Consider the following 23,966-nt stretch of genomic DNA (forward strand, 5'->3'; position numbering starts at 1 on the left):
AATGTGTTTTAAGAGTTCAGTAATTTAACACATGAATATTGCTTGAAATTGTTCGTTTATTGGCAAGCGCATTCGCCATATAGTAACTATTGAAAATATGAATAAACATCATATGATATTTTCAAATTTTATTATTGAATCAGTCATTTTAATGAGATTAACTAAATCACTGAAAACATTTCATTTTATCATATTATCAATTGTCGGAATGTCAGAAAATTTCTATACATATTTCTATTTCAAGGTGGCGCCTCTTGTTGCAGTAAATGGAAACTTTAACGTTTGACAAATAAAAGTCATAATATGTAAAAGTCAACTCAAAATCGTGGTGGAAGCGCAACAAGTTGTTAAGTTTTTTGTAACCCTTATTTGAATTCTAAAAATAAACTGTAGTTTTGTTATAAACTGAAATTTGTGCTGTGTAGTTAGGCTTCATTGCCAAAGTGCCTGAAATATGGACCAATTTATGTTTGTTCTTATGAAAATATCAAAGTTTGTCTCTTGGATTATGTGTCAAAATAACCTAACCCAAGCCAAGTAGGTTGGGATAGGATGATGGGAGAAAATATAACCATAAGTGCCTTAAACAAATCTTCAATATTATTTATAAAGAAAACTAACAGTTTATTAATTTTAAAACTTTTTAATAATTTACGTGATAGTAAAAGTGTTGAATCTGAAGAAGAAAATCAACTCTTATTGTGTATTCTCTTGGGTGCCTTATGTTCAAAATCTGTGCCTAATATATTTCTTGTTGATTTTAAACTTTCGATAGTTAACAAAGGAGAAAATAGGTCCAGAAAAAGGAAATTAATAACAAGGTGAGAACAAAATCTCCAACATAGTACTATCAGTAAGCTTTAAGTAATAGAGAATAGTTTACTCGTAGGATATGTTTATTGTGGGCTGACAACGAAGTATTAATTTGATATAACAAAATACTGCGTAAAAGAAATTTCTTAATTGTTGATCAACTCTTGAGTAAATAACAATATTAAAACAACACAGTAATTTGGAAATGAGTTGTAGAGCTGATGCAAATTGTATGGAGGTATAAATTCATTATTATAAAAATTTATCATTGAAAATAAATAAAGAAAGTATATATAATAATATAATATATATATATATATATATAATAATTGAACAAAAAAATCAGCTATGTCAGCCAAAACTATCAAAGAATTTGTGGATAATGGTCCATATGTATTGAAAAATAATAAATTCAATTCAAATGTTGAAAACCACGCGGAAGAGAAAGATATTGCTGTAGAAAATGTTATTAGACGATTGAAACAAAAAAAAAGTATAGAAGTTAAAAAAGTTAATGATATGGATTCAAAACTAAAGCAAATTTCTCCTTTGTTGGAAAAAAAAACTGAAGTTGCTGAATCTTATCAATCATTGTCTTCTATTATAAACCTCAATCCATTTCAAAATGATGATTCCAAAGCAGTAGTTACTGAACAAAAAATTTACAACAAAATAGCATCTGCTAAAACAACGAATTACTTGGAAATTGAAGATGATGAGATAGAAGACTATTTAGAAATTGATCAAAATGTTGTAGAAGATTTAGAGGCTTTAATTCCTGAAGAAGAAATTGTATCCATTAGTAATTCGCTGATTCAACCTGAAAATCAGTTATTACCTAAATCAGAGAATCCAGCAATTTTAGATGCCAAACAAGAGGGTACAGAAATTTCAGAGCCTGTATTAATATGTGATTTAAATCAGTCTGAGGATCCCAAACATAAAAGAAAATCTCAAGATATTGAGATTAAACATGACGAAGAAATTGAGAATAAAGTTGACATGGGTGAAGAAGATTTGGTTGTAACCGACTCTCCTAGTAAAGGTGAAATGGAATCAGAGAAGAAAAATTGTAACAAAATGATCAATAATAACGAGCCTGACACTAAAATAACTAATTTGAAAACAAGTGAAATTACAGGAGTAGAAATACAAAATTCAATTATACCTAATCATAATAATAATAATAATAAAGCTTCTTCAACAAAACAAGATCCAAGAAATCATAAAAGATTGAAAATGAATTCAAATACATCAGGTGCAAACTCAAGAAAAATAACTGATTTTTTTATTCCCAGTGCCACAAAAATGACAGATTCTGAGGAACAAAAATCTAAGATAACCGATATTTCACCCAACAAAAATTTTGAAGATGATATGACAAATCTTTCCTCCGAAATTATTAATGTTAATAAAGAGGAGTTGTCAATCAACAAAAGAACCCTTCGTAGTAGGTCTAAATTACCCTTAAATGAATCCAAAACAAAGGAATCACAATTTATAGATCAAATTCTCAATTGTGGTATCAAAGAACAAACTGCAGATGTGGTAACTTCAGCAGTTCAAATGGAAATTGTCAATACAAATACCACTAACGAACTGATAGATTCATCTATTAATTTACATAGTACAGAATTGAAAAATGAAACATTGGTTTCTGTTTCAAAAGAAATTGAATCTTCTGAAAAAACTATTGATCAAATTGAAAATAAAACATTTAATGAAGTGTCAAACTCTCTCGAACTGGTAAAAACATGTAGAGAAAGAAGACAGCAATCACAATCTGAACCTTCTGAAATAATTTCAATAAGAGACAATTTCACTCGTAAATATCAGCCTAAAAGAAAAAGTAAAAAAAGCGGTATCAATATTTTATCTGAGTGTGAAGAAAAAAATGATATTCTGAAAGATGAAGGACAAAAGCTACTAGAAGGAATGATTTCGAATAACTTGCAAGAAAATAATGTTATCGAAAATAATCAAAAAGAAGAGATAATTGTTCCAAAATCATTGATTGAATCGGAATTGAAAAATAGCAATGAAAATCCTATGTTTGCAGAAAATACTCTTGAAGAAAATCAGGATGTACCTATTGAGAATCAGCATATAAATAAGATCACCAAAAAAAGAAGGATTACTAATCAAAGAAAAACTACAAAAGTTGAAAATACTTCTCAAAATATTACAATTGACGATGTTGAAACCAAGCAAAGTATGAAGAGAAAAAGACAAACACGAAATAGAAATCAAAACAAAAATTCAAAACAAAAAAAGGTTGTTGAAAGTCTAGGTACTTCGCCAATTGAGACTTTACAGAAAAATAAAGAAACAAAATTGAAGATATACGATTTTGATGATAAATCGAATGAAGAAATAGAAGAGTTGCAGAAATCAGCAAAAAAGAAAAAATTGCATGTTTCGGAAATAATTCAACTTGAAAACCAGACAGTAACTCCCACTGAAGAAGAGAGTTCAAATATGTCAGTTAATAATTCAAAGAAGCTAGTAGAACCAGAAATTATCAATAATAATAGACTGAACAATATACCTGAGAATATTGAAAGTTCTGTTGAATCATCAGATAATAAGTCTGGTTTTGAAGTGGGTGAAGATAAACCAGAACTCAAAGATGTAGATTATAATAGCTCTACATCAAATAACACACCTTCTAAAGCAACTGTTGAAACTGGTAAACTAAGTAATGAATTCAGTCAGAACTGGAAGCCAGTATACGGACCATACAAAAGAATTGACAGGTGTAATGTGTGCCTTCTGTCCTTTAAGAGTTATAAAAAACTACGAGCTCATAAGAAAATTCATGAGGTGGATAATCCATATAAATGCCAAAAGTGTGATGAGTCTTTTGAGGATGTGGAGATGTTAGCTGCTCACCTTCGAATACATAAAGGTAAGTCCATTTTCAGTTTTTATTTCAATCACTAAGAAATATTTTAGAGAGTATCATCTATGTTGACAGATTTTGTGCGAACCTTGCAAATTAATTAAAGAGGTTCAATTGATTATTCATGTAACAAGAAGATCATTCAGAATCTGGATGTTTAAAAATTAATCCTCTAATTAATCCATACCATGAAAAAAATTTTTGTAAGGATAAAATATTCAGCACAGAATAGATTTCTGTTTTTGTGCTGATTTCAATTATGTTTCATGCTGAGTTATTTGATTACCACGTTACAATGGGTTGTCTGAAGCTTTCCTTGGAGCTAGATATTTTATAGAGCTTTGAACGATATTGCATATATGTAGTGATTATGGCGAACCGACGCATTCACCATTTTGCGCGTTTCTTGTATTTTTAAATCCTTCAATTTATCTTTATTCCGGCTGAAGGACCCTAGGTCGATGGCCATTTGTTTAGAGGCAATAAACAACAGTTACTACTATCTTAGTTTCTTATTGCTAGTGAGCGATTTCCTCGGTGATTACTAACATCAATAAATAAATGCAATGCAATATATCCTTATTATTCCCTAACTCACTAAACAAATATATAAAATTGTTATTGTAGATTGAAAACTGTCTACAAAGCAATAAACGGATTGCATTGACAATTTTATTTATTCAATCAACTAAAAAATGAGGGAGCTTTTTTTTTAATATTAAATTATATAATTTGTTTTTTAAAGTTAAAGTTGTTGTTTTAACATGGAGTTGTGTTTTTTGAATAAATATATATAAATAAATCTTGCAGGGTGATATGTATTTTGTATCAATACATGTCAGTGATGTATGGTTGATTGATAATTTGAAAAGTCCATTAAAAGAAATTGACGAAATTAATTGACCCTAAATGGTCACAAGTGCCTTTTACACTCAAAGTTTACTATCCATTTTGTCAAAGAATTAAATAGATTTATGGTAACCAGTTTGTTTTTGCACAACTATATCGTACCATTACGAATTTCTGGCTGAAAACTTAACAAATCTCATCGAACAAACTAGTATTTTGTGTTTCATTGATCAATTCCTTATTTTTCAATATAGTCAAGTCAAATTAGTAGTTAACCTCTGATTTTGAGGTACCCTGCTATAAACATGTATTTTAGCATCCTAAAAGTTGTCTCTAAACCTACATATGGTAGGGTACTAGGGTACTATCAAAATCTTATCTTAAGGTCAAAGGTCACAAAATCGGCTTTTTGGTAATCCCAGTCAAAAACACGCCATATAATGTTTGTTAATCATTGATAAATACATGAATATTAATCATTTCAATTCTTTATTAACTAAGTATTTCATTATATTACATTTTTTTTAATTAAATATCGATTTAATAGAACTTATACCTACCCGTGTAGGTAGAGACAGGAAATATCTTCATATTATATTTCATATTTTCATTCTAATTTAATTTAGACTAATAACTTCTTGAATGAATAAAAAAAATGACGAGCTTCACTGCTGTAACTGGGTTCTGGATTATTTGTTGTTACTTTAGAAATGCGGCAGGCAAGATATTTTCGAGAGACTTTGTATGAACTATGTCGTTAATTCAATGGGGAGTGATGAAATACAGTGGACTCTCGTTAACTCGAAATCCTCGATAAATCGAATTATTTTCAATCCCCTTGGAAAAACCTGTCCAAACCGAAAGAATTTCCATGCATAACTCGAAATGATTTTACGGATATATTTTACCATTTTTACCTTTATAAGTCGAAGACACACAAAAATTACCTCTATAACTCGAAGTCGGTAGTTAATTCCAAACCCTGCCGCACAAGTCGAAAAGTGTCGGTGAATCGAGCGTATTTAATGATGCAATAATTGCATCGTGAGGTTTAATAGAGTTAAATTTTGTTGTTAAGTTTTGTAAAGGCTGTACGACATACATTTTTTGTTTAATTTTTTTTAACGCGAATCTCCTTAGCCTCTGAGAGACCTCTCAGAAGATAGGAATTTTCACGAAAAAATTATTTAGAGTTTTCACTCTCAGTTGCTGAAACAAGTTCAAAAAATTTGAATAAAATGCTCCTGCGCATATAATAATTTATCAGGAGTTTTCAGGTTGGAAAAAGGTCGCCTGAAAAGAAACGAACAATAACACTTTGAAAATTAACTTTTTTGGCGTTTTGCTATCTGAATCTTCACCATCAGAGAAACTCTTAAAATATTCAGAATTTGTCAATTGGCATTTGTCAACACACAGAGTCGTTGGTCTATTTCATTATGAAATTTTCTATTGGCAATTCATTTTTCATTTGAATTAATCAAATATGTATACGATCTAGTCCTACTATAAGGAACAAATATTACTATTCTTCACCTCTATAACTTAAATTTTCAATTGGTTTACTTCTATATCTCATTACCTGTGTAAGTCGAATTTAATCAAGAATGACCGGTATAACTCGATCTACGCCTATGTCGAACAATACGTAACTCGACAAAAAAAGTCCTGTGTACTTCCTTTCTACAATCCTTGATTTTCTCTGTAAATCACGTGTTTTGTATTGTATGTATGTAGATGTAGAATGTTACATGCAATTTATTTGCAGAACTGAATATTGGTTCCAGATGAAGATTTGCATTTGAATGTAGAGTAGCAATATAAAGCCTCGTGCAAAATATCTTGTTGATCGCATAACCACAATCATAAAAAATTCAAGAAAAACATCGATAAAAATTTAGAAAAACAAAATTGCACTTTTGGAGACCATATATGTATACCTAACATTTATATGGTTTCTTAAGGATTCAATTGGCTCATGAACGAACGGTCGCCCAAAAATTCCTGACATTACGTCAGTACGTTCCAAATTTTTCTTCGATAAATTTTATTCGGATTTTGGAACAAATAACTCTGTGAGATATGAGCAAATAAAAAGGTAGGTATTATGGCTTATTACAATTATCCACATGAAACTATGATTTTCCACTCTGATTTGACCCGAATGAAAATCGCCACCTCATGTTATCATGGTAACGGAGTCTGCGTAAAAACGATTTTCCAGGACAGATTGAAAATAATTGTTTCTTCTTGATCCTGGATTTTTCTTGTTGAAAGTTCACCATGCAAAAGCAGAACGTTGATTCCAATGCTTTTTTTACCTACTTGGTTACAGGTAATTTTTCATTTTCGTTGATAACTTTTAGACAGACATTGCTACGAAAAATCAATACATTTGGAATTATATCACTCCATGCCTGCAAAATAATAATAACAATGGAATTGATTTTGTTCTTCAAAAATTCTAGCCTTTCATAAATTATTGTTTGAAATCAACAGATCTTATAACTTAAGTGGTATTTCGAAAATTTCGTTTTTAATTCGAATAATGCTTAAAACAATTTTTACAAAAAATAGTATAGTTGCAAATGTTCTGACAATTTGGATCTCATATTCAGGTACCTACTTGTCTTTTATGGATGTTGTTCATTTCAAAAGATGTACAAACAATTTTTCAGATTGATTTGATTCATCAAAAATTATAGTTTTCCATGAATCAATTCTTGATAATATTTTAAAAACAAAAAGGTTTTTCTTTCGAAATGGTTTATATAGATAGTGTCCAAATGTTTTATTATTTCGTGGCTCATAACTTTTCATGTTTTAATTGAAATTTTGTGAATAATACTGAGTGTATAAATCGAAGGGAAAGATTATCAGGGTTTATTTCCAATAGAAAACTAAATACAAATTTTTCAACACATCTTCATTTTTTTATAAATAAAAAATGTATTATTGAAAGATGTTCCAATCCAGAATTTTTCTTGGCTTTTCCTAGATATGGCATATAAAGTTTTATTATCATATAGAAGTAAAGTAATTCTCGAACCTTTTTACATACATTTGTTATTATTTATTTTATTTTATTTATGTTTTATTCATTTTTTTAATTTTCCTCAAAATTCTAAATTTCATTAAGTATTTGTGTTATTTCCTGAATAACATTTTTTTTCAGTTGATTCAGATTCTGCTGAATGGTTTTATTCTCGGTTTTATCACTAGTGTGACTCCTTTGATGTTCATGAATTTATAGCATTAGGCAATTATTGCAAATTAACTCATAAACACCTGATTTCATATCTTTTTCGATCCGATCTTTATTATATTTTTTTTCATTGATTTAATTATTTACCCTGCATATCAAATGACAATTTAAATCATTAAACAATAAATATATTCAGAAACAACCCTGAAATCAAATTTTACCATACAATTATATTTTATGATACATACTACCTAAACTATTGACCGTTCTGTAGCAAAGAAGCAGTTGTAATTCTTTCTGAAATATTGAGTTAGTTATATGTACATTTTTTGGTTTGTTCACTCACTGAAGGCAATACAAACTTATCGCAACCATGTTATTGTTTCCGTATTAGCATTTTATCAATTAACGTAGGGTTATAGCCATTGGGAGGTAATGAATGATGCTACTGATCTAATTGGGTAACTTTTTGTATGGAGTTTTATCACTGAATAAAGTTTCCGTGTTTGAGGGTTGATCAAAATAATTATGTATTTTGATATATCGTGAAACAGTATCAGTTCGCTTTTGGAAATTTTCTGTAGGATCTTTCTTAATAATTTTGAATTCATCTGACTTCAATAATGGGTTTATTGATATAACCTTCTCTGTGTATAACAATTACTGTATTTCCTTTATCAGCTCGGATGTAGACAACATCATTGATGCTGATCTTCAACTTGATTGATTTTGCCGAGGATTTTACCAAATTTAGTGTGCTCGGAATTGGGTTATCTTTTTTTTTTTTTTTTGATCTGATTAGCTATTATTTGTCTGTCTAAATTTAAACTTTGTCTATTATTGATTGATTAAGATGTGTTGACTATTTCTGAACCCACAGCTGCATATATTCGAAAGATTTTTGAAAATTGCAATCTACATTGTATTTGAAACCTTCTTCCAAAAAGTTAATGGTAAATATAGTTTCAGAAAGATTAATAAATTTGGGGTAGAATTTATGATTCGAATATTTTTGATGTTCTAAAATATTGTTATTAGTGTAACTATTTTTGTTATTGATTGAATTTAGTAATTTCTTTTTCCGAATTACAAATTTTTTATGAATTATGAAAGCAATTTCTTCCCTAATTTTGCGATCCAAATGATCGAATTCGATAAAATGGAGTCTATGTGTCAATTCAGAATCAATTATAGCATCTATCTGGCTGTATTCCTTCTTCCAAAAATACTTCCTCTGTAAGCAGCTTGGCTTTTATTCTGGATTTTTAGATTAATATATTTCAGGAACACCTCATTGTATATGCATTTGGTATAAAACCAAATATTTTGCTTATTTTTTTTTTGTATTTATTTTCATCCAAATGATCACTGTTTTCTTCGCGCGAAGGGATTGCACTATGCCTTACGAAATTCTATAAAATTTTCCTTCCGTCATTCGGGGTAGATGTCATCGAGATTGAGTAGACAGGAGACGCTTGGAGCTATTATCGTGCTAGAAAAAAGTGACCAGTAGGCGGGGCTAATTCTATTACTAAAATTGGAGAAAGATCAGGGTAGGATTAAGTAAACTTTCACGAAGGAATACAAAAATAAACTGTGTTCGTCACTTTTTAAACAGTCTAAGAATTGTTCACAAACAATTTTTTGTTTCAAATAATATACAACATATCCTGTCATATAAATTATAATATATTTAGAGTATGGTGAAGATGGATATGCAAAGATTGTAAATACGGATCTGTTCACTACTATGAAATGTTATTGGTCAAAAGTTGACTGAGATCTACATCCAAAATGGCGAAGTGGTACCGCATTAAGTCACGTGATGTCGTTTTCCCCTCTATTCTATCTCGATGGTAGATGTGGATATTTTGAGTTCAATACTTTTCCAAGTACTCTGCCGTTTTCACCATACATCATAAATAAATCGAAGATTATATCACTCGAATACCGTTCCATGATGAAGAATGATTATTGCTTCTCAACGATATTTACAATTAAACAGCTCTGGTCAAGAATTCTATAGATACACATAAAAGATGAAAAAATAATATAATCCATCATTTTCGAATTATTATTTTTAGGCATAATTTGTCCGGTTGGTCTGAAGGATTCAGATACCTGAATCAATAAGTTGAAGTCGAAAAAATTTGTCGATGACGCTAGAGGAAAAGTTTATTTGTTTATTTGTATAGTAATCAATGTAAATTTACAAAGATCCTACCATTTTAACCCATCAAAATTACATGGGGAGTCATAAATACAATGGTATATACAGGCATGTGAATATACACAAATTACAGGCATATGAATATACATAAATATTATTAAAATTATACAAAGCAGTCAGATAACGTTACTTGTAAAGGTAATATAAAACAATGGACATTCCTACACGAGTAACATACATTTTTTCAATTTATAGGATCTGTGAAGTACTCTTCCAATCTGTAGTAGGCTTTCCGCACCAGTTCTGTCTTGAGTACATTCCGTAATTTTTTGTTGCACAGTTCCTTATATCTTTCCGGCAGGCTGTTATATATTTTTACCGCTTGGTGGTTTATACTTAGTTGGGTCGTGGCTAGTCTGTGGTGGGTGATGATGAGCTTACTTGCATTTCTGGTGTTGTACCCATGGTTGAAGTTATTGAGCTGTAAACTATGTTTATGGTCATGGATATAGGCGACACAGGCGAGTATAAATAAGGATGTCAAAGTAAGGATGTTTTCCTGCCTAAATAAATGTCTACAGCTCGATGTTTTATCTGCATTGCATATTATTCGTAAAGCCATTTTTTGCTTGACGAATATGCGCTCCCTTCCTGTCATATTTCCCCAAGCAAGTACTTCGTACGAAATAGCCGAGTGAAAAAAGCCAAAATAAGCCACCTTCGCTGCCTGTTGGCCGGCCAACTGCTTCATTCTTCTTATGAAGAAGATTGCTTTAGAGAGACTCTTAACAAGTTCATTTATATGGTATGAGAACTTTAGATCTGACTGGATTTGAATTCCAAGGAATTTGAGGTAGTTTGTCTCAGAGTCTCTAGGTGTGAAGCACAATGATTGTGTCTTTTCCGGGTTCATCCTCATTCTATTAGCATTAAACCATTGTTGAGCATCCGCCAATGTCTTTCTTTTGCTATCATCTAGTTCCCGTTGGTTGAGGGCCGAATGGAGGAAGCTGGTGTCATCCACAAACATAACCACATCCACCTGTTCTATATTCGCGGGCAGATCATTAACGTATACCAGAAAAAGAATTGGTCCCAAGATTGATCCCTGTGGAACTCCACTTTCAACCAGTTCCCAGTTAGAGTATTCTTCACCTATTTGTACTGAATGGAATCAGAATGATTATTGAGTACTTACTAACATTTCAACTTCACAACCCTTGCGAATTATTATATAGTTCGTAAGGCATTACATACTAACACTCGATTCTGCGATTAGTAGTTCCTCGTCGCGGAGAATTTTCAATCTCCTCGGTAGCTCAGGGACTAGAGCAACGAACTAGTGATTCGGTGGTTACGGGTTCAAGTCCCGCTCAGGGATGTACTTTTTCAAGGTTGAAAATTTGTCTGCACGCCAACAAACTATTTACCTTATAAAAAAAATGTGTTAAAGTTGCATCGATTTCGGGAATCATTATGATTTCGGGTGATTTTGGATGATTAGAAATGATTTTCAATCTTTATTAAAAATATTCCAATAAAAAATTTGTGATTTTCAACTCTTACTCCTAACAAAAACAGATTTCATATAGAAAAATATGAGGATATTCTTCGACCCTTACTTATATGGTGTTTTTGTTTTTGTAACCGACATTTACATTTAGTTTTAAATAAATTTGCCAATCAGTCAAGATTTTAACAAATTGAGATGCGATAGTTCGTCATTTTGAAAGAGCAACAAAATATCAATTTTTGAATTTTGGGCAGATATCATAGATCATTCATCTGGAGTCCGACATTTCATCTGATTGCAAAATATTCCGGATTATTACAAAAAAAAATCATTTCACGAAGAGAAAATATGATTTTATTATCAAAATAAGTAACTCAGTATATAAGAAAACTTTTGCATCTACGAAAACAGGTGGTATTACAATTCAAAACTTCCATTTAAATGAATAACAAAAATAAATCTAACAAAATAATATACATATATAGCATCTTTTACTTTAGGTATACTCCAGCTTGATAATTAGTCTTTGATCTGTTTAAAAGTATTCTTCATATGAATTATATCCTCTCTCCTTGGAATGGTCCTTGCAACTGTGCTTGAAAAATAAACTTTTTTCAATCATTTCAATATCGTACGTATTCGGTCAAATCTAATTATTCAATTCTTGTTGGAGATCTTTGATTTTATATTTTTCATCTTTAGATTTCCACGACCTATACACCAGTGTAAATTGTATTATGTGTAAGAAACAGTAGTATCTAACTGCTATCTCATTCTGTTCCTTTTTTATGTTTTTATGATCGTATTTATATTAATAACACAATTACGATTACTTTTTTTGTCTTTTCTGTCATTCCTCTTCATCGTATGGTTCTATCGCTTGATAGGTGTCTTTCTGTATCATATACAGAGTGTCCCGGAAGTAACTATACAGGGTGGGCAAATTTCGATGTTTTAGTACTACAACTTTTAAACCAGAGGAGATAGACAAAATCTGATACCCCATTCTCGATCTCTTTTTCTGAGAAACTAACAAGGGTAGTATTCATTTTTGGCCACCTTCTTTTCTTTTCGAGTTATAAGCGAAAATTGGAAAAATGGCGATATCGAAAAACATTTATATCTCCGCCAATACTGATGATAGAGCTCTGAAATTAAAACATTATACAGGCACTTTTTTACGTAGAATCCAGTGGCGTGCTTGTCTTTTCGAAAGGGTCTTTAATTACTAAGCTATGACCCAAAGTTATGTTTTTTCAAATGGGAACACTAGATTTCTGTGCCATTTTTTGAAAGCTTAATTTTTCCTGATTTCAAAAATATATAACATCGTATGGTTTGTATTAAAATAAATAACAGAAAATGGTCAAAAACCTTTTTTATCTAAGAGTCCCAATATTTCTATGGTTTCAACTGTTAATGAGCACAGAAGAATTGAGCTTTCTATAACAAGAGCAGTGTCCTTCTGTCAATCTGATTGTTTCTATGCTTTTTACTCATTTCTACAAAATTCGAATCTACCCTTGTTAGTTTCTCAGAAAAAGAGATCGAGAATGGGGTATCAGATTTTGTCTATCTCCTCTGGTTTAAAAGTTGTAGTACTAAAACATCGAAATTTGTCCACCCTGTACATGCTCCTTATCAGGTAGAGTAGGGCTAGGAGAGTACGGATTGACTAAAAAAAGTGATTTCCGTTTTCCGCGGAAAGCTACATGGAGAGTTTTCATATTCATGGAAATAATGAAATAAACATACGAACAAAACTTGTAGGCGGAATTTATAGAAATTTGGAATGTTATTGACACATGCCGAGAATGAGTCAGAGAGATAGGTATTAATATTTCAATATTCTAGATTTAAGGTGTTCCTCATTTAAAGTGTTCAGATTAAAAATATTACTTTGTATTTCGAATTCAAAATCATTGTTTTGATATCGCAAAGGGCATAAATTATGCTTCATTCTAACATTCCTTCTTCAATGATTTTTGGAATTGTACAAAATTCGAAAAACTTTATTTATTCACATAATGAATGAACATGAAACGTAAAACTCAATTGAAAATGAAACAACAAAATGAAAAACATCGAAATGCAAGCGAATGACTTTCTTATATCGGAATTCAGTAAAAGTTATTTGAAGAATTGTCAAAATTGAAAACCATTTGCTTATGTTTAATTATCATAGCCTTCCTAATCATATCGCCTTTATTTTTTGAAATATCGCAACAGTTAATTAATTAATTCACCAACAAGTTTCTAGATTGGATGTGTTCAGCATTAGCCATATCCCTAAATTTTCCCCAAAATAAATAATCAAGTGGGTTAAGATCTGGAGATCGAGAATGCCATGAAACGAGACCTCCTCGACCTATCTCTTTATATGGATAAGTATTGTCAAGTTAATTTCTCACTTCTGAACCAAAATGGGGTCCAGCCCCATTATGTTGAAAATATATTCATGTAATACTGCTTTGTAGCATGCCGGGTCAAATATTTTGTAAGATGTCAAGATGAACCGAACTTGCCAAGCGATCGTCAGAAATCTCATTACTAAATACACCATCTTTGGCGAATTGAGCCTCGTCTATTTCCCTTACAATTAACAAATACACAAAATGATATCAGCAAATGCTCTATTTTTCGAATTGGTAATTTTCATAGTTCCAAATTTTATAACAATATATGGGATCACAACCAATAAGTGATAACTACATGTATCAAATTTCAGTTGTCAGTACATATGTTTTCAGCATAGAAGTGACCACAAAATATGTTTCGAGGAATTCATAATTCAACTTTGAGCATATTTTTCTCCTGTTTTGTATTGCTGTGAATGAATTATTTCATATATTAACATATTCTAACCATCTTATAGACGTTCACTGTGTTTTGAGAAGATTTTATATTCATTCAGGATTTTCACAAGATACCTCTATTCTGAATGAATTAAATTTTTCGAACTTTGTTCAAATTTCAAAAATTCATAAAACAAGAATGTTAGATGTGACAACTTAAATTTATGCTCTTTTTGAAAATCTAAACAATGATTTCAAATTCGAAATACAAAGTAATATTATTAACCTGAATACTTTAAATGAGGAATAATGAGTCCGGTTCTGAAATATTGAAATATTAATATCTCTCTGACTCAATCTCGGCATGTGTCAATAACATCCCTAATTTCTATAAATTCCGCAGACAAGTTTTGTTCTTATGTTGATATTATTATTTCCATGAATATAAAAACTTCCATGTAGTTTTCCAAGGAAAGACAGAAATTATTTTTTATCAGTCAACCTCTTACCTACTCACCTATCCCTACTCTACCTCTGATAAGAGTATGTATAGTTACTTCCGGGACACCCTGTATATTCAGCTCGACCCCGATCTCCTTTGTATCGTCAAATTCGGCATCTCTATTAGAACTCATTGGAATCATGAATTCCAAATTTGCCTTTTTCCTCGTTTACACACTTTTTCTAAATACTTCTACTTGATTCACTCGAGAAAAGAAAATCTCGCTAAAACTGTTACCTAACCTCTGAATATGAAACAAACGTCATTGCCTCTATTGATTGAATGATTGCGGAATTTCGGAGATGATTTCGGGATTTCGATGATGATTTCGGTGGTGATTTCGGATGATGATTTCGGGCTTCAAAAGTACATCGAATTCAGAAGTAGGATAACCAATATGTTGAGAATTTCTTGTGATAGAAAAATAATATCTACCTATGTTTTGGTATATTATTTCAACCGAAATTTGTAAGACATAATGCACTTCCTTCTCGCGAAAAAAACAGTGGCCGTCTGGAACTTAAGATTTAAAGCATAACATTAATTATTCTATTCTTTTTTTTTTCACCATGAGTTCTGAAGAATGGATGAAACTTCCATAATGTATACGAGAATAAGACCATTCTTCAGAAGAAAATGAGATTTGAATAATATCTCGGAAAACAAGCATTTCAGAGCAGTAATATGTATGTATTATCACTTATATTCTATTTATTGACGAATATTTCACCATACCAATAAAAATAATGGGTCCTCATTTGAAAAAAAGAGTTTTGAGGTTTTTGTCATGTCTCAGTTTGATATTGAAATCGAAACATCCAGTACGTTCAATTGAAATTTTAATTAACGGAGGAGAAGCATTGCTATGTTTCCTGATAGAAGCTAGAAAATTCGAAATTTTCATGCAAAAATCTCAAAGTTATTAACATTGGAATGAAGCCCTATTTGAGGGAATTTGAGGATTTTTTCAGAATTCAGACAAATTTTCTGGAAAAATATGGAAATGATATATTAAAGCAATGTAGAATTCAATGAGTTATTACATCAAAAAAAACGAAAGTTGATATCAAGCCAGACGAATCTGAAATTTTTTTCCAAGAATTCATCTCTCCCAACAAAGCTTAACTATAAAATTTCAAATATTTATCTCTAATCTTTCTTTGAAATATTCTTCGTGAATCACCCTGTATACAACTGTTTTGTGTTCTATAAAAATAGCGCATGAATGACGAGCGCTTAAAGGCCCGTAACCCGAGTCAGTGCTTTTCTCGAATTTTTAAAAAACAATTGTCAACTATTTAGAATAATCATCTTACGTTTCACAATATTTCCATAAATTAGGTACCTACATTGAATTTCGAATTGAAAATTAAATAGCTTCAGGCAAATCCATACTATCAATTTTTGGCATGAATAACTTTCAATGTCATTATCATTATCTTGTAAAAATATTATAGGAGTACAATTTCTTATTGAAATGCCTTTTCGTTTTCATGTTGTCGTGATGCATCATTCGTTCTCCATAGTTTATTTGTCTCTAAATATGTTATGTTGGCAGCATATAAGTTCACCATTATTGTTGACGTTTGAATTCTATGGCCGAGTTGATCGCGTCGGAAATTCTCATTGACAATTGTTTAGTGACACTTTGAGTTCGTGTAAATTGTTGTATATAATATAGTTCAAACATTCTGAGTGAAATGGGGCATGCTAGGAATAAAATAAGTTCATTTAATTTGTAATCCAGTGAATTCTATGTCAAAATGGCAGATTCGTTTTTCAAAATCCCAAATGCCCTGAACTATCAGGGAGATTCAAAAAATTGGAAAAAGTTCAAACAACAATTCGATATTTACATGAAGGCTTCAGGATTAGACAAGAAAGATAGTGAAAATAAAGTAAACATTTTCTTGAATATAGCAGGAGAAGAAGCTCTTGAAATTTTTGAAATCTTGAATTTAACCCCAGAAGAAAAGAAGGATTATGATTTAGTTATCGAGGCCTTTGAAAATCACTGCATCTCTAAACCTAATGAAATTTATAAGAGTTTTAAATTCTTCACCAGGGTCCAGCAGCCTTCCGAATATTTTAGCGACTTTTATGACGATTTATTAGTAATGGCAAGTTTCTGCAATTTTGGTATTCTCAAGGATCGTCTCATCAGAGATAGAATCATAGCAGGAATACGAAGCCGAGAACTGCAAGAAAAGTTTCTCAAATCACCAGATTTATCACTAGCTGAAGTTGTGAATATTTGTCTTGACAATGAAGTGGAAAAAATGAACAATAGACATTTTAAATGTGAAAATGTTGAAGTAGATTTGGAGGAACAGAATGACGAAAGTAATAATAATTATGATTCACCTGATCTAGATACAAGTACTGTGAGTTTGAGTACTTTAGAACAAATAAATATACCAAATGAAATCTTATTTAATGATATGGCAGCAGAAGGTAAGTTCCTGGCTCTAAAAAGTTCTTTATATCTGAATATGTATTGCACAATTAAATGAGCAAACTCAACATTTCGATCTTTTTGATAGGTTACGAAATGGAATTGAACTTGAGTGAGTTAGAATCAGAGATGGATGTAATTGATATTAAACCAAACAATATTTTGGAGGTGAATAATTCGAAAAAACTGGATTCTGTAAAAAATAATTTACCAGATTCGAAAACAATATTAAATGAAACTACTAGAACTACTAGAAAAAAAGTATCAGGAAAACCAAATGATGGAAGTGAAAGTAAATATAAGCCTTACTTTCAATGGAGGGTTTTTGTATTAAATTTTTTTTTCAGATAAACCTTTACGGAAAAGTAATCGAAATAAAGCTATGCAAAGAAATATTACAGAAGATGAGAAAAAACTTAGTGATGTAATAAAAGTAGATACATACAATGAAAAGACAGTACAGAAAAAAAATACTAGATCCAGGTTAAAGATGAAAAAAGAGCAAATTGAGGAATCTGAAGATAGTTTTCTAGAATGTTATAGTGTACCTGTAGAAGATCAAGATGAGTACTCTGAAATAGCAAATGGACAATTTGAATTATCATCATTGACAGATGGTGATATAGAAGTGGTGGATCAAGTGGGTAATGAAAACTATGAACTATCTTCACTAATAGAATATGATGATGATGAAAATGAATTGAAGGATGCAGAAAATGAATTGAAGGATGCAGAAAACGAATTAGAGGATGAAGAAAATGAACTGAAGGATGTAGAAAATGAATTTGAGGATGTAGAAAATGAATTTGAGGATGAAGAAAATGAATTTGAGGATGAAGAAAATGAATTGGAGGATGAGGAGAATCAAGTAGAGGATCAAGACGAGTATTCTCAAATATCACATGAAGATTCTGTGATATTTTCATCAATAGAGTCTGAACAAGGGGAAATAGAAATTGAAGTGAATACAGAAAATAGTCATGACCAAAAAATTGAAAACAATGATGCTTCTATAGGAATGGTAAATGAAATGGCAGAAGCTGAATATCTGCTTGAAAACAGTCCAAAAGTTTTACCAGAACATAAAAGAAAAAAGAGGCCAAAAAAAAAGCAATCTGCCAAAAAGATTAAGTTAACTGAACCTACAATTATAAAGGTCAAAAGAGATAATTTGCCTCCTCTATTTTTGAAAGCTATAAAAAATAAAAAGTATCTATTAGGTAAGTTTTCTAGAATGAACTTATGAAGCCAAACTACCGCAATTTATTGAAGGATTGGTAATAGAGCATTATTAATTCAGAAATCTATTGTCGGGGTTGGTTGTAAAAAAAATAATTTTTGGCTCGATACAATATAATTTCAAAAGGTAAACTATTAAATTTGAAACTTTTAATTGACCATACAGATTAAATTTATCTTGGGTTTTCATTCCATTTTAAATGGAGATGAAAACCTTTGGTACAGAATCTAGTGTGCAATAGTCTTCTTCAGTTGGTGCCTATCCTTTGAATGTTGGCAATCATGTTGATCCACAAGAATTTATTAGCATCAGTCCTAAAAATCTGTATGGTTGACATTTCTGTCCATTGCCTGATGTTCTATCGAGACTATTCACCTTCTGAGCTGGCTGAATTTGTTGAATAAGATGATGTTTATCGTTATACACTACATGTCCCACATTTATAATTGAGAGGATTCAAAGTAAAGCAAATTTTGTATGTTAAAGAATAATAAATATTTCTGTTTAAAAGCAGTAACAAAGTTGTTCCTTTACATTTAACATGTCAAAATTTTAAACCAATTTCAACCTTTACACTTTAGAACTATCAAATATCCATATATATTTTACAGCTAGAATTGGAAGTATTGTACCTATTTTTCTCTATTTCAGTATCATAATGAGTTCATTACAGTACTCAAAACAGTGCTGTAATGAATTCATTACAGCATTTTTGTCAGTTAAATATTTTCGTTTTGTGGTTGTCTACATTGACTTCCGATTCTATAAAATTTCGACACACTTCAAATGTCAATATAATATAATTTGGATATGGTGAAATGATTTGCAACTGGATTCTGGTGGTGTTAAATCGATTTCGTCACACATAATTCACTAATTTAATGTATAATTATAAATTATTTCAAAATTCAAAACAAGATTCGAATTCCATAATCTGTCAATTTTGTAACAGTTACAACCAAGATACAACATAAAAGTCACTAGGATGTTTAATCTGAATTTTTCATTGAATTTTGACAGTATTTTACAAAACTTGACCGAAATAGAGATAATATCGTATAATATTCATTGCAGAAGGCAATTCCAACACTCACGTGTACGAAAACGAGCGCTCTTTCGTCGCTCATTTTCGAATTTCTCATTTGTGTTGGAAAAGGAGCTTATTCTGCAACTTGTTTTACAATATACTATTAGCTGACTACATCTTGGTGCAAGTTTCATTTGCTTAAATTTAGTTGTTACCTATTTATTTTCAGCTAAAACTATTGCAATTGGTAAAAGTGACCATATAGTGTATTCAAATTTTCATCAAGTTAATTTTGTTTGGCTGGTCACGCACTATTCCGGGATAGAGCAAATGTCTATGGTGATGGCACTCGCTGTCAATTCGAATATTTTACTTTTTCCAAGGTGCTAAACGCGAGCAGTCCTGTCATAATTTATTGGTTATGTATTCGTTTTATGTTGAAAAGCATTTCAAATTCAAATATTACTGAAATGACAGCAAATAATCACAGAACACTTTACATAATCATCATGCCAGTGCAGTTATATAAAAGTTCGCATTTCCTGCATGTTCCAAGTTTGAAATTGTCTGAATCAGGGCAGTGTTAGAATGCTCCTACATAAATGCGCTATTAATCATAACTAAAGGTAACTATAACCTTTAGTTTTTAACATGACAACATAGTTGTAAAATGATCAGTGAATTTGGCTACTCCAACCTAAGGTATAAATGCAGAGTCCACTGTAATCTAGAAATATTGCACTTTTTTTAACACCAACTAGTCATATGTAATAGTAAACATTTATTCAGCTTATAATTTTTTTTAATATCAGTGGCTATTTTATATTATTTATTGAATTGCGCCTTTTATAATTTTTTTCTATTTAATTTGTTGCTGAAATATTTACTCACAGATTTATTTCTGACACTGAAATAGTGAATCTCTTCACTAGTATCAGAGTTCGAAATGAACTATATCATATTATTTAATCTTCAACACCAACCAATAATAGAATTATAATTTTTTGAAAAACATCTATTTTTAGGTAAAATGCCATTTGCTTGTAAAAAGTGTGATGCTACATTTTGGACATCATTTCAATTGGACAAACATCAACTTGTTCATGTTTTGAAGAAAGGACCTGCCCCAACGAAGCCTCCATCCAAAGTCTTTAAGTGTGAAGAATGTGGAAAAGAATTCAAAAAAATTTGTGATTTGGAACGACATACTCGAGTCCATACAGGGGAAAAACCTTCCGTTTGTAACATTTGCAATAAGAGATTTCAACAGGTAATTATTATTTACTGAAAGTTGATATATAGGTTTATATATGATGAATATATGTATATATTAAATAATAAGACTACTCTACAATTCTGTGAGTTTATGCAAATGGAATACTTGATTATTTGTTGCATATCTATATATGCAGGGTGTTACATGGGCGGTTGGTCATAGCTTGAGATGAATGCAGGTCATTCAGGCCCTTTCAGAAAAGTAGCTTGTTGTGTAACCTAAGACATTAATTTTCCTGATACAGGATGATTCATGATTCATCTAAATGTCTGATATTCATAACTTGGGAATAAGCTGTTCTATTTTGTTTAAATTTTGTCAGTTTGTCCTCTTAATCCAACCCATCAAAATGTGTTATACAATTTTTTTTTAATACGGTCCTGTTTTTATTACATTCGTCATGACATTTGATGTTATCAGCTGAAATTTTGTATTTTATACCTTCCTGTTTCACTTTTCTTTATCCTAAAACCCTTTCTATCTACTCTGTGTAAAATATTAATTAGTAGTATGCACAACAGACCAATAGATCACAGTCCAAGGAACCCCCTTAAATTAAATTCAATTAATGCATGATTAAACTGTGAATTCTCTTGAAATTAGAATTTAATTCAAAACAAAATGACTTAGCCATCTCGTAAAATGAAAACTGAGTGTTGCTTTTCGGCAAAAATAAGTATCAACAATTAATTTTTTGAAAAACTTTCAACCTTTTTATTTCAATTTGTAACAAAGTATTGAAAGAAAAGTATCGAGGGAAATTTGCGAAATGAAGTCCTTCAATTTCAACAGAATACCTAATAGAGCAATATTTACAAATGTGAGTTATTACCTAAGACAACATGGAAGTTTTTCAAACCTAACATGTATTGAGCCTCGAACAAAAAGTACCAGAAGAATAGAAAACGCTTTGAATGTTTCACATGGTCTTTTAAACGTTAAAATCAGAAAAATTGAATCCTTTTCATTATTAAGACAATTGGAACCAAGTTTCTGTCATTGGGTACTTAATAACAAAAAAGTTGATTACTCGTATTCTATTTAATGATGATTTTTGTAATAGAAATCCTCATCTATGGGATGAGAATAATCCACATGTCAAAACTTTCCAAGCATTCATAACAAATTCTCCATATAAACGTTTTAAACAAAAATTTTGTTTTCTTAGATGGCTGCTCCCAATCTACCTTTTAATTCACTAATCTACTTGTATATGCAATTGAAACATATTTTTAAATTTAATTTAGTGAGTAATTAGAAGCTGAAAATTATAAATATCTAGATCTTCAGGGTGTGAAATTCATATGTGATCTTGTTTAAGGTTTATACTTATTTTTGACTCTTCTTCTTGAGATATGGTACTTTCTTGCTGGTGTTAGATGAGACAAATATTTTAAATAATCGATAATGATCCTAGAATTATCAGATATTCAGAAGAAAAAAAGAGCTTGTACAGGTTCTGACGGAAAGGTCGGACGTTTTTTAAACGGCTAGTACTACTACTTCATATTATGATTCACAATTAACGGTTAAGGATTTAATATTTTCTTTTTAAAATGTAAGGTAAGAGATATGTTAGGGAAGTGCATTGCCAACACCTTTTTTTTTTCAAACAAGACATATTTTTCAAAAGAAAAAACCCAGAAACTAAACTTCCATAAACCTTTACTTTCACACAATTAAACATGATTTTGAAGTTTATTTTTTTCACAGGCATATAACCTCAATAAGCATTTGTATACACATACCCAGGAAAAAAATTACGAATGCGTAATATGTCAAAAGAAGTTTGGCCGAAATGATGTTCTCAATAGGCATGTCCTCACCCATTCAATTATAAAACCTTTCCGATGTTCTATTTGCTCAAGAACATTCATCAGAAATAGTCAACTGAAGCTACATCTTCGCAAGCATCATGATTTAGATGAGGATCCAGGAAACTCATCAAGTACTGTTGATGAACCTGTTCCCGGCACATCAGCTACTACGTCGTAAAGGATAATATGAAGTGTGATTGTTATGACTTAAGTGAATGAAGGTGCTGTGTATATATTATATATAGTGAATTTTTTTTGTTTTGAAGTTTATTTACAGGAGTTGTATTTTTGAACTCTTATTACTTTACTTGTTCAACAAGATACATTGGAGAATTTTTTTATCCTATGATTAGACTAGGAAACAAATTGTTTACGTTTTATCAATGTAATTTTTCAACATTTTCAAGAAATGCATCGAAAGTAATATATTTGCTTCCTTAATCAACATCATATTACTGGTATATATTTAGTGTTATCATTTATACCTCTTCAAAACTGAAACTGTTATTGAATTTTTTTATTAAATTCATGATGCCAAAAACATTGAAAAGAAATCAGTGACTTGAGAAAATTTTACCTATGAAAATAATGTATATAATTGTTGCTCTTTCATCGACCTAAAAATCCTTTTAAGGTATTATGTACATGTCTTGATTTTCATGATATAATTTCTGAATGAATGAATAATAATATTTTCTCTTGCGATTTCAAATAGTCATTTTTTTTAGCAATTTTGTATTGCTCATACCACAATAATTAATTCATTAACAGATCTATTATTTCTATTGATTTAATTAATTGTTTATGTACTTGTTTCATTACATTTATGTGGTTGGTCTTCTCATTATTTTTTATGCTACTTTTTTAGAAGATATTTTATACATCATTTCTAATCATGGGTCTATTTTGTCGAGTCTACAAGATTTTTATTTAATATATATTTAGGCATGTACATGTTCTGTGTGATTAGTATGATAGAAATATTTACAAATCATTCATTGAAATCAAGAGATATCCGACTATGGAAGTTCTATAGTTATTTTGGCAAACATTGATCTTAAATTTAACAAGTTTCTTTGTAAGTCAGGTATCTCTAGTATAGAATTTATTTGAATCTAAAAAGTGCCTTCCAAAAAAATTTGTGCCTTGATGAAATTTTTTTCTTTTAAGCCCAAAATATTGTGTGTAATGTTGATTTTGGTTGTGCAATGATGTAATATCATGATAGAATAAATCATAATTTAATTTTAATGTTTAATTTTGTAGCTTTATCCTATGAATTGAATAAATCTCAGAATTGGTTATGCTAACATTGGGCACTCAAAGTTAGATTAAGACAACATCTTAAATTTCAAGATAAAAAAAATTTCATAATAAAAAAGTTAACAATGCCATCTGGAGG

The 23,966-nt window shown here is 30.5% G+C and overlaps 1 protein-coding gene across 2 annotated transcripts; it reads left to right on the forward strand.

Moving 5' to 3' along the window:
- The first annotated feature begins 297 nt into the window (after positions 1 to 297).
- LOC123673238 (zinc finger protein 37 homolog) lies at positions 298 to 23,815 on the forward strand. 2 transcript variants are annotated; one of them, XM_045607711.1, is made up of 5 exons: positions 16,335 to 17,203; positions 17,293 to 17,496; positions 17,552 to 18,424; positions 20,497 to 20,741; positions 22,461 to 23,815. In XM_045607711.1, the coding sequence occupies exons 1-5, from the start codon at positions 16,513 to 16,515 to the stop codon at positions 22,740 to 22,742; spliced, it is 2,295 nt and encodes a 764-aa protein (XP_045463667.1). In that variant the 5' UTR covers positions 16,335 to 16,512; the 3' UTR covers positions 22,743 to 23,815. The 2 variants fall into 2 exon arrangements, with proteins under 2 accessions (XP_045463666.1, XP_045463667.1); XM_045607710.1 differs by lacking the exons at positions 16,335 to 17,203; positions 17,293 to 17,496; positions 17,552 to 18,424 and adding an exon at positions 298 to 3,721.
- The last annotated feature ends 151 nt before the right edge of the window (positions 23,816 to 23,966 follow it).

Source organism: Harmonia axyridis, chromosome 2 (assembly GCF_914767665.1).
Source record: "Harmonia axyridis chromosome 2, icHarAxyr1.1, whole genome shotgun sequence".
Classification (NCBI taxonomy): Eukaryota; Metazoa; Arthropoda; class Insecta; order Coleoptera; family Coccinellidae; genus Harmonia; species Harmonia axyridis.